The sequence below is a fragment of the Lynx rufus genome, unplaced genomic scaffold (assembly GCF_022079265.1).
Source record: "Lynx rufus isolate CCGP_SWC_20201006 ecotype Redwood Valley unplaced genomic scaffold, mLynRuf1.p SCAF_24, whole genome shotgun sequence".
NCBI lineage: Eukaryota > Metazoa > Chordata > Mammalia > Carnivora > Felidae > Lynx > Lynx rufus.
The window spans coordinates 21,172,840-21,185,081 of NW_025814839.1; the positions used below are offsets into that span (position 1 = coordinate 21,172,840).

Sequence of the window (12,242 nt, forward strand, 5' to 3'; positions counted from 1 at the left end):
GCAACCAAAAGTGGGCTTGGGAGCCGAGCATTTATACCAGACTTCAAAGCCAGGCTCTGCCACTCTCCAGCCAGATGCACCTGGGCAGGCCGGGTCCCTTCCATGAGCTCATTCTTTCTTTCTTTTTCTTTTTCTTTTTTTCCTTTCTTTCTTTCTTTCTTTCCTTTTTTTTGTCTGAGGATTGAAGGCGATTAGCGCCTGGTATATGATTAATACCCAACAGATGCCTACTGCTGCTATTATTTTTGTGGTATTTGGTATTACTCATCCCCATGGACATTTGCTTGAGGTTCTGTCATTTCGACAGAAACTCTAAGCAGGCACAGGCGACAGACCTTAGAAGCGCTTTGAGAATCCCATGGATGACAGCAGCCCTAGCTAATGAGTGAAATTCAGGGGCGTTTGGAGGAAATATGGCTTCAAAGGAAGATTTCACAAAGGACAATGGTCCTGTCTTGCAGAGACCATCCCTTTCCCCTTGGAACCATTTCTCAGAGGGGGAAACTCTTGCACTGAATGGCTGATGAGTTTCACTGCACAGGGCATCTTTGGATGCCACACTGGCATGAGCAAAAGTCAGCGTGTGTGTGTGTGTGTGTGTGTGTCTGCTGGGATCATTCTCAACTCCTTTGGTGCACAACCGAAGTTGAGTGAATGGATGAATGAATGAGTGAGTGACAGTTTCCGGGATCCAAACTGGGAGGTCCCAGAGGGAACCCTTCCTTTCGTCTCCGCACTGTGGAAGCTCTGAGCACATACTTGTTCTTGAAGTTTCTGTTTCTCCTTCTTGGCTTCCTCCAGCTGCAGCTGTAGTTCTTGGATCTGCCCAATGTCAGTAGCAGACTGGTGAGACAAAAAAAAAAAAAATGTCACCTTGAGGCTTTGCGGGGAAACTACTGCTGGAAATCCCTTCTCCCCACCCCCAGATGTCTAAGACTCTCAGAACCTGTGACACAATGGCTCGTTCCAGAAAGTTACTGCTCACATCCTTCCAACATTGTTCGTCTCAATGTCCGCTGAGTCACTCCCGTTATATAAGCCGATGGCTTTGGTCAACTGCCGGCATGCTGTTCTATACCCTTGAGAGCCCAGACAGAAATGGGCTGGCCACAGCGGTAGGGCCAGATACTGAGGGAAGAGAACTCTTGTGTGTCAAGTGACTGGGATTCTAGACTTGGCCTTGCCCTCTCTGCACCTCAGTATCCCCATCTATAAAATGGGCTGATAGTCTCTGCTTAGCTCCTCCACGTAGGGTTTGTTCAGAGATTAAATGCGGTGGAGACTATAAAGATCCTTTACAAAAAAAAGTAGAACCAAACTGTTAAGCATGATTATCTCCGAAGAGAGGGATTCCAGGGGGAAGGCAGACCCCTCACTTTCTATTTCCCGCATGTTATGTATTATGTAAATTATTTATAATGCGCGTAGGAGTACACTGCTTTTGTAACTGATCAAATGAAGAAATTTCCCTTCTGACCCCAAATAGGTGTGATTCACAAAGGTAGAAGATGGCATAGGCTATTTTGGTGATGGCTGTTTTAATGTTGATGAAGTATATCAGTGGTTATTTTTGTTACCGTTATTCCTTGTTTAGCAGAAATTCCCACGGATCCCATCTTGGTAGGATGCACCTGAAGCCTGATAGGCACTGCACCACGGGTCCCCTCTGGGGTACAATGTGGGGATGGTGCTCATTACTCCTGGAGGGGCTATCTTCCCCGTTACGCAGATCAGAAATCTGCCAGGGATGCCCTCACTCATCTGTCAGCTCCACCCCAAGCCTCTGCCGTGCCCCAGCCTGCCACTATGCCTCCTGATTGCCTCCTGGGTCCATCCCTCGCCCATGTCCACTCTGCCTCCCCAGCACAAGCCAGCCACAGTCTTCATTCATTCACCAGCTGTTTACTGGGTGCCCTATTCCACACCAGGCCCTCTTTCTAGACTCTGGGATCCAGTGTAGGACAACACAAGTGCGTCCAGGGGTGGCATCCTGGCTGATCCTCTCTCTCCTGCTCGTGCCCCTGAAAAAACTTGCCAATGATTCCCATCACACAGAGAGTAAAATCCAAACTCATCTCGGCCCCCAAGCCCCTGCTCTGCTGGCCTTGCCAAACTCATCTTGCACCACACTCCCCTCGCTGGCCTCCTGCCAGGCTCTCAAATGCACCATCCCAGCCCTTTGCGTGTGCTGTTCCTTCTGCCTGGAACATTTCCCACACCCCTCACTCCTGTTCCTCATTTGGATCTCCATCTGAGGGCCACCTCCTCAGGGAAGGCTTCCCTGACCTCTAACCTCAGTCAGGAGTCCCAGGACCACGTTCATTTCCTTTCTGGACTGTCAGCTCAGTTTGCAAACATTCCCTCTGTTCTGGGTGATTATGTGAGAACGTCTGCCCAGCTCATGAAACTGGGAGCCACGTGCACGCAGGAATGGGATGTGCTTTTGCCCAACATGGCATCCTTGGCATTTGACATGGTACCTAACACATGATGGGGGCACAGTAAATATTAGATAAATGAACGGATATCTCAATAGATGTATGGAGTGGTAGATGAATAGATGGAAGGGTGAATGGATAGGTAGATGGGTGATGAATGGGTAAGTGGGTGGAGGGAGGGATGGATGGTTGGGTAGAGGGACAGGTGAGTGGCTGGGAGGGTGCGTGGACAGATGGGCGGGTAGATGGGTGGATGGGTAGATGGGTGGATAAAATGAGGATAGGTGGATGGGTGATGAATGGGTAAGTGGGTGGAGAGATGGATGGATGGATGGATGGACGGATGGATGGATGGGTGGATGATGGATGGATGGATGGATGGATGGATGGATAGATGGATGGATGAATGGATGGATGGAGGGATGGATAGGTGAGTGGCTGGCTGGATGGATGGATAGATGGATGGATGGAGGGATGGATAGGTGAGTGGCTGGATGGATGGGTGGATGGATGGATGGATAGATGGATGGATGGAGGGATGGATAGGTGAGTGGCTGGATGGATGGGTGGATGGATGCATCAATGAGTGGGTAAATGGGTGGGTGGGTGGATGGATGGATGGATGGATTTTTAGATGGATGGATGGATGGATTGATGGCTGACTGGCTGGATGGATGGATGCATGGATGGCTGAGTGACTGGATGGATGGGTGGATGATGGATGGATTGATGGACGGATGGGTGGATGGATGGATGGATGGAGGGAGGGAGGGATGGAGGGATGGATAGGTGAGTAGCTGGATGGATGGGTAAATAGGTGGGTGGATGGTAGATGGGTGGATAAAAATTGGGGATGAGTGGATGAGTGGACCAATGAGCAGAAGAATGGTGGATGGATGAATATTTTGATGGATATATAAAAAGGGCATGCGGGTGGGTGAATGTGTAGATAGGTGTATAAATAAATCAAAACTTTTCTTGGTGGAGATGTCTTCCAATAATGCATGCCCATCTGAGGGTGACATCCTCCTCTATCAGGACCCCACAAAATTTCACAATCCCTAATTATCCTTGTGGCATTTACCCCTCCAAGGTCCTCAGACCAGAGAGGAGGGGCCCAACCACATCCCCCTGGCAATATCTCCCGCCTCCCCGGCCCAAGGCCACCAAGCCTCCTTCCACTTTCCGTCGCTACCTGAGCAATGAGGTCCTTGTGCTTCTGCATGAGGTCGTTCAGGTCGTCCTGGTCCTCATCGAGGCGCTTCAGCAGGTCAGCCCTCTCAAACTGCAGCCGGCATAGCTGCTCATCCACCTGGCGGGAGGCAGGACAGTGGTGGGGTGGAGGTAGAAGGGTGGGTGGGAGGACGACAGCAGGGGCCCGATGAGGAGCAAAGTGCGGGGGCTCGCCTGTGCGTGCATCAGAGGAGTGACCGTCTACCTGAGAGGCTGGCCGTGGGGGTGTCAGTGACAGCTCTGGGTGTGTGTGCATGCATGTGCATGTGTAACAGGGCAGCGTGTGTCTATGTGGACGGACGTGTGTCCATGTAAGCCCACACGGGATTACATGTTATGTCCATTTTAGATGCGCCTGGGACACAGTGTGAGTGCAAACCCTTGTAATCTCCGCGAGAACCAGGACTTTGTTGTGTTCACAGAGACATCCCCAGCACTCGGCCTACATACAGCAGGTGCTCTGTAAATAGATAATTGGGCAGATGGATAAAATTAGATGCATATTTTACCTATGAGGGCATTTATTTTGTGTGTGTGTCTGGCGATTTTGTAGGTGAGTGTGTACATTCGTGTGTGTGTGTGTGTGTGTGTGTGCATGTGAATGTTTGGGGTAAGTTCCCCTTAAAGGGTCCAACAGGGATCTGGAGACAAGCTTTTGCCTATGAATCTGTGGCTATACCTAAACTTCGGGATTTGAGATGCGGAGTAAAAATTTAAGTCAACTTTGTACACCCAGACAGGGCACTTAGAAATGCACACCCAATTTTCACCCATATATTAGATTCATAATATATGTTCATTTCCCCCATTCAGTGGTGAGCACATAGTAGGTTCCTAACAGATGGCTGGGTACCTTAGAGGAGTGAGCCTAAGAGGGCCCATGAGGGATGCCCTTGTCTCCACGTGTAAGAATGAATATGCAGTAACCCAAATGTAATGCCCAAGTCCCCTGTTATGATGGTGAGCACACAGTAGGGCTACAACAGGTGCCTGGGACCACTCACGTGGTGAGCACACTATGGGCACACCACAGACAGTTTTGTTTCCAGCCAGGGTACTGAGCAAACAGTAGGCTCACAATGAATGCATCCCCACAGTGCTGAGCACACAGTCGGTCTACAACAAGTTTCCTTGACTACCTTTGGGGAGATGAACACATAGTTGATCCTCACATATGCCCTTATAGCTTTATAGTGCCCAGCTCATAATAGGATGCCTGCTCTCTCAGAGTGTTGACCCGGCAAGTCTGCAGTAAGTGCCCTCGGCCCCTCAGGTAGTGCTGAGTACACAGTGGTCCCATGCTAGTTCCCAGAGCCCTATGCTGGCCCCAGGTCCCCGCAACTCTAGGAAGGGGCAGGTACCAGGCTCTTATTCCGGGTCATGTTCTCCAGCTCGCTGTGCATACTCTCCAGGTCTGCAGTCAGCGCCTTCTGGGTCTTCAAAGCATCCTCACACTTGGCTTCACTCTGCTCCAGCTGCACCAGGCAGGGGAATGAGAAGAGAGGGGAGGGGAGGGGAGGGGAGGGGAGGGGAGGGGAGGGGAGGGGAGAGGAGGGGAGGGAAGGGAAGGGAAGGGAAGGGAAAAGCCTCATGATGCCACCTCCTTGAATGTCCTTCCCCTCCAGCCCAGCCCAGCCCCTCCCAAGTGGCGGAATAATTTACAGACGATCTTCTCCTCCCGTCTGTCTTCACAGCTATTCATCAACCCACAATGAGGGGAGGAGAACGTGTTTGCATCTGAGATGGCCAGGCTCTGAGATACTCAAAATTGAACGGGCACTGTCCCATGAAATCAGGCTAGCCCGCTTCAGTGCCAGTAGCTGGTCCCCAGCTCTGCTCAACAAATATTTGCTGACACCCACTTAGTGCAGGGCAGAGAGCAGTCAGCCTGGGCCCTTCCCACCCGCTGTGGGGAAGACAGGCAGGGACAGCCTCCCTGAGGAGCAAAGGAAGAAAGCCATGGAGACACTGGGAACACAGGATGAAACCGGGGAAGGCCTTCTGGAGGAGGTGCTCAAAAGTCAGTGGGAACTTGCCAAGTAGATGTTTCTTAACCAGGTTTCAGAATTGTAAACCCCCTCTAAATGGTATGCAACATATTTGCCATGTAAGCATTTTTCCAGGGTTCTTGAAGGTTAAGAGCCACTGACCTAAACAAAGTTTCTCTTTCTCACCCTTTTCTGTTTCATCTGATGTTCACCCACCGGCACACAGTAGGCCTCTTATCTTAGCAAAGTGGGGCCATCAAAATAGGTACAACTATCTTCCATGGCCCCAGAAGACAGACTTTCCCTGTTGGAGAAAACCACATCCGGGCACAAACTCTAAGTCCATTCTGCACCTGTCAGTTTCCCCTTGATTTCCAAACCCTAGAATCTCTGAGCAGAAAACATCCTTAGAGATCACCCGAGGAAAACACTCAGGGCTCAGAGAGGGACAGTGCCTTGCCTGAGGTCACACAGCGGCAAGGAGTGAAGACGCCACTCGTTATTGTCCAGACTCGCAGATTTTCTCACTGCCAAGCCACGGTCCCTCCAAAACAGTTAATAATATGAAGGTGCGTGCTCACAAGACAGAACAAAAAAAGCTGCAGTCCTCGTGAAATGACATGCATACAATCTCTGATCCCCGAGGCCACTGAGTAAGTGAAGTGGCCCCATTGATCTGTAAAAGGAAAACAGCTGAGCCAAGGTGGAGGCCACCCCAGGACAACTGGCCAAGAGCCCGTCCGGGATCATTTTTATCTCCTTCCCAACTGGGCAGACAATATCTCCCCCAGGATATCCGGAGCTCAGCCCAGATGTTAGCATGATGCTAATGGCAATGGAAGGTGGGGACAATGGAGGTCACCAGTGACTCGCACATCTCCGGTCAAGTGCTCCGGGAAAGGTGCTACTCTCATTTTCGCTTGTAATCCTCATCTGTGAGGTGTGCACGGCTATTATCCCATTATACACGTGGGGAAATCGAGGCCCTGAGCTTTCTCACACTGGCATCTCTAGTTCTAGCCCCACCCCACTGCCGGCAGCCACCATCCACAAAACTCCCATTTTCCAAGACCCCAAGAACAATGTATTTGTGGGCTCGGTGGGGGACAGCCCGTTTCCCTGGGTGGGACAGCTGAGGCGCATGGAGTGTGATGTGGAGGCATTGTTAGAGCATCATCGACAGAGGAGGTGACACGTCAGGCACTGTCTTATCTTCCCGCAGGAGGCTCCAGGGGCCTCTGGGCAAGGCACGGAGGTGGCAGGGCAAGGCCAGGCCCTGGTTCTCGCAGAAGTCGGAGGCCTTACTAAGGAGAAGCATTTAAGCTAAGACCTGAAAGATGCAGCCATGTACATATCTAAGAAGAAGAGTGCCCTGAGTGGAGGAAGTAGCTGGTGCAAAGGTCCTGAGGCAGGAACAAGAACAAAAGCGGAAGCGGTGCTGAGGGACAGAAAGGGAGCCAGTGTGGCTGGACAGCTGTACGGGGAGGAGGGGGACGGGGTGCTGAAGTAGCAGATGGGGCAAGGGGCACATTGGTGAAGCTAGTGAGCCGACCTCAGTCGGTAGGGAAACCGCTGGTGGAACAGGAGGAGGAGGGTGGCATGATCTACCCCTGGCTGCTGTGGGCAGGATGGGCTTTAGTGGACACGACTGGAAGGAGGGCAGCCGATGAGGACACACCGTGGTATGTGCAAAGAAGAAAAGGTCTGGGCGGGCAGGAGCTGGTGGGCCGTCCTGGGAGATGACGTCAGATAACTAACAGTGGAAGGGAGGGAGGAATCACACAGGGCCCTGTTGCCAGGCCAAGTTGCGTGGCCCGGGGCCAAGAGGCGAGCGACAGCCACTGTCAGGAACGGAACAGTGTGGTTCCAAAGACAAGGACAGCAGTTCCCGACCTGGGCTGAGGGTTTGGGCAGCATGGTGCCCTGGCCCTCAGAGCCTCCCCGGACAGAGACGGGCATGGCTATTGGGGTTATTCTTAGCTCCTGCTGGGTTTGGGATAGGATCATCTTGGCCCCGATGGGTTTTGGCATGAACAGCTGCACCTGCTACCGTTGTCTGGGGACCATTTCCAGGGCACTGTGCTTTCTCTGTCTTGCTTCAGAAAAGCCCCGTAAGAGCTCTTGGGAGCAGGGTACCTCCATTAGGACTGGCTGATATATGAGGACACCGACGCTCACAGAGCAGAGAGGCCTTGCCCAGCGGTCACGCAGCTGGTCAGCGGAGAAGCCTGGTGCGTCCGACTCCAGAGTCCAAGCTCTTCATTGCTGGGCTCCACCGCCCCTCATGAAAAGACACTCTCTGGAAAGTCTGGACCGCGTGGGGAGGGCGGATTAAGAGAAAGAGAAAGCTCGGTTGCAGAGTGAATGGTTGACCCAGTGGCTTGGTGTTCCAATGGGAGCCCCCCGGGCAGTGTCACGACGGCCTGGACCAGGCCGGGGGCTGGATCAGTCAGAGACAATGGAACAGAACTCGGGGGTTGAATCCCTGCGGTCGGTGGGACCGAGGAAACACGCATCATCCCCAGAGCCTCCCGGAGATAAACATGTTCATCCCCGAGGGACGAGGAACGAAACCAACACTTATGGGCGCTTGTGAAGTGCCAGCTCCCACCGCGTGTGGGGGTCAGAGCTTGGGCATAGAGCCAGGTCGGGAGGATCAGCCTCTCTCACTTGGTCACATGACCTCGTGCCTCAGTTTCCTCACCTGTAAACTGGGCAGAGCCGTATCACTACGGAGTCCTGCGTAGTGAGTGAGTGAGACCCTGGGCGTGCTTAGCACCGTGTCTGGCAGCGAGAAACCCCTAAAATAGTAATGGCAGTTGTCACTCCTGTTTGCCCCTTTCATTACCTTTAACGGCCTAAGAAAGGTTGTTTTTTTTTTTTTTTTAATTTATTTATTTTGAGAGAGAGTGCGTGCGTGCACAAGCAGGGGAGGGGCAGAGAGAGAGAGAGGGAGAGAGAGAACCCCAAGCAGGCTCCGCACTGTCAGCACAGAGCCTGAAACGGAGCTCGATCCCACAAACCGTGAGATCATGACCTGAGCCGAAATCAAGGGTTGGACGCGTAACTGACTGAGCCAGCCGGGTGCCCCGAAATGGTTGTTTTTAACCCCGTTTTGGAGGCAAGGAGAATGACAGAAAGAATGTCAGGTTCCTGCCACCAGGGTGAGGCAGGGCCTCGGCTCCCACCATCGCAGGGAGGAACTTCAGGCTTCCTGGCAGACCAGGGAGGGAGGAGGCAGGGGGCCCACCAGAGGCACACAAGCCAGTAAGATCTGGAGGGGCAAAACCAGAAGCCGCCCGCCAGCCCGAGGCCCCCACCGGGCAGGCTCCGGGCTGCCGCTGACAAGCCATCTAAATGCCGAGCTTTAAAAATGTCAATTTATTACACTTTAGGGAGCGGGAAGAAATACAGGGCCATCTCGGGCTGATTTTCCATTATGGATGACCCGGCGTAAGAATAACTCACTGCACGTTATTTCCATATGGGGGCTGTTTGAGTGACGTTTTTATGAAGTCGGGTGGCAAGTCATGCTGGGGCTGAGATCAGACCTTTCGGGGGAGTGACACAGCCCAACGCTGCTTGGAAAACGCCCTCCCTTCCCGGGAGGCACTCCAGGAGGAGCAGTCAGAGAGCAGAAGGGAGTTGGGCAGCCAGGACTCCCCTCAGGAAGGGTTATGGGGGTCCACTCTCCTGTCCTCATAGCCAGTGTAAGCACTGAGGATCCCAGGGGGCAGGGGACACCTCACACTTTTCGGCTCTGCGTCACCATCTTCTGCGTGGACGAGCCCTCTGGGGCGGTTCCCTGCCAGACCTCCAAGATGCAGGGCGGAGAGGGTTCGGGGGACAATCATCTCTCTCCAGACCTGTCTTGGGGCTGGGTCCCCAACACGCTCCCAGCGAGACAACTGACTTGATTTTCGTACACGCTCATGTCTTCTTTTCTCCTCCAAATCTAGTTTTTCGTAAAACCAACACGACAGTACTGAAGGTATATGGAACAAAGCACCCAACGCCTTCCATGACTGGAAGCTTCTCTTCCTCCTGCACACGGTGTCATTCAATCGGGCACCCTTCCCCGGAATCTGCTCGAATTCAGAAAGGCGGGCGTCCAGGCGGGGTGTCATTTCCGCCCCGGCCCCTTGACCTAGGAGTCTTCTCTACGCTATAGCTACAGATGGGAACGTGCTTCCTGACCTTGTGCATGAACTAAGGGCTTCCTAGCTTTGTTCTGGTGAGGTCCTGACTCTCCAGGGATTGTGGGAGAGCCCTGAAGGTCCTTGAAGCCTGGTGCTCTCCTGGGCAAGAGGAAATGACAGATCAAAGCACTGCATGAACCTGGACAAGGGATGTCATGGACGTTGGTTATGACCAACTCTTACTCTGTGCCAGGCACTGCTCTGAGCACTTTTCACCAAAAGAAGGGGCTGGCAGTGCGTTCTCCCAATATGGCCTCTCATCCACCATGAGGTGGGACATTCATCGTTACCACAGCATTGCCTGGTGGTTAAGAGCATACCCAACGGTCAGGCAGAATTGGGGTCCAATCCGAAATTTCTATCTATGAGCCTACGACCTTCAGCAAGTGACTTAGCCTCTCTGAGCTTTCATTTTCCCATTCACAAAATGGGGGAAATAATGGTATGTATTTTCATTGAGCAGGACTGCTGAGTACAGTTGTATTCGTTGTGCACTGCACAAGCCTAGGGGCTGCCATGCACATGGATTATGAAGATGAGCTCTTACCCTGTGCCAGGCACTGCTCTGAGCACTTTTAATGTATGAACTCATTTATTCTTCACAATGGCACTCTGAAGTAGGGTCAATAACCATTCTTGTTGTTACAGTCGAGGAAACTTAGGATAGAGAGGTCAAGGACTTACTGAAGGTCTCTCAAGTGCTAAGTGGCAGACCTAGAATATGACACCCAGTCTGAGCCATTGCACTGCATTCCTCCAGTAACAGTGGTGCCCATGACGGATGTTTTACAGGGGAAATTCTGCGATGCGTCTGCACAGCATTTAATCTGCCTTCTTTTTTTTAAAAAAAAATTTCTTAATGTTTATTTATTTTTGAGACCGAGACAGAGCATGAGCGGGGGAGGGGCAGAGAGAGAGGAGACACAGAATCGGAAACAGGCTCCAGGCTCTGAGCCATCAGCACAGAGCCCGACGCGGGGGCTCGAACTCACGGACCGCAAGATCGTGACCTGAGCTCAAGTCGGACGCTTAACCGACCGAGCCACCCAGGTGCCCCAATCTCCCTTCTTTTGATAGCGGCACCCCATCTCCCCTGCAAAAAAAAAAAAAATGCCCATCCCCCAGATGTCCAAGTGTATCTGATAGAGCTGACCCTCCCCTAGCAAGCTCTGAGAAGGGCATGTGACTCCGCCCAGCCAATCAGAACACCACTTCCCGTTCGCCAGCGTGCTTAGCTGTGGGGTAAGAGCCTAGAAGACACCGGGATTTTGGGGAGACTATAGGAACGAAGTTGGTTCTTTGTGATGCAGGATGTGAGGTCGGAGTGTCTGGCAGTCCTTCCCAGCAGGAAAGAAGAGACGGCCTGAGAATATAAAGTGACATCAAAGGTGCTGAGGCAGGAAACACATTCGCAAGAATCTAGATCCGGCCAAGCCCGGAAGGCGCTGTCAGCCACAGAGTCAACACTCAAAGCCACTGGTGGCAGGGGCACCTGGGTGACTCCTCCGTTAAGCGTCGGACTCTTGATTTTGGCTCAGGTCATGATCTCACGGTTTGCGAGTTCGAGCCCCACATCGGGCTCTGTGCTGTTAGCTCAGAGCCCGCTTGGGATCCTCTCTCTTCCTCTCTCTCTCTCTCTCTCTCTCTCACACACACACACACACACACACAAAATAAATAAAATAAACATTAAAAAAAAAAAAAAAAACCTTTGGTGATAGTGTTTGCTGACTGATCTGCTAAAAGTGTTGGACCAAAGTAGCTCGATCCAAACCTTGGGGTAGGATAACAATCATTCGTTGTCTGCCTATTCTGTGTACAGATCCCTCCTCACAGGGGGATAAATATCCCCCCTTCCTGATTGTTCAGTGGGAAAAAGACGAGGGAATGAGATTTCTCCAACACCGACTCTATTAGGCACCTTGGGGGCCCTCGCTGCTCATTTTACCACTACAGCCCACAGCTGCCCTGCGAGGCAGGCCTCAGCCCACAAATGGGGAAACGGTAACCCGGGCAGGGGAAGTGACTTGTCCGGGATCAGATCCGAGCCAATGGGACTCCAAGCCCCTGCTCTTCCTGGGCCACCACACAGCCCACGCCGCAACGAGCCTTTCCCTACTGCTGACTTCATCTGCAGCGTGCTGTCTGCAACATCTCCCTCCTCCCCTCCCTGCACTCCCTGGGAGGGCGATTGAGATTCCCATCACATATACATCAACTACAACCCGATGAATAGCATATTACTTGCCTATGCAAAGCCATCTGCCGGCTTTAAATACCTGGCGAAAATGTTTGCTTTGGACTTATTAAGCCACGAGATGAGTGGGCCAGACATATGGAATGAGGCGGGGAGAGGGGAAAATGCTGATGTTTTGGAAGAGCTG

At 52.3% G+C, this 12,242-nt stretch overlaps 1 protein-coding gene across 1 annotated transcript in view; it reads right to left on the reverse strand.

Annotated features, from left to right (window-relative positions):
• The window catches only part of MYO18B (myosin XVIIIB), a 240,288-nt gene that overhangs the window by 72,348 nt on the left and 155,698 nt on the right, over positions 1–12,242 (reverse strand). The window contains exons 34-36 of the mRNA XM_047088398.1: positions 5,033–5,146; positions 3,634–3,750; positions 760–843 (exon numbers count right to left, since the gene is read on the reverse strand). Of these exons, the coding sequence (XP_046944354.1) occupies positions 760–843; positions 3,634–3,750; positions 5,033–5,146 (315 nt within the window). The remainder of the gene's footprint in view (positions 1–759; positions 844–3,633; positions 3,751–5,032; positions 5,147–12,242) is intronic.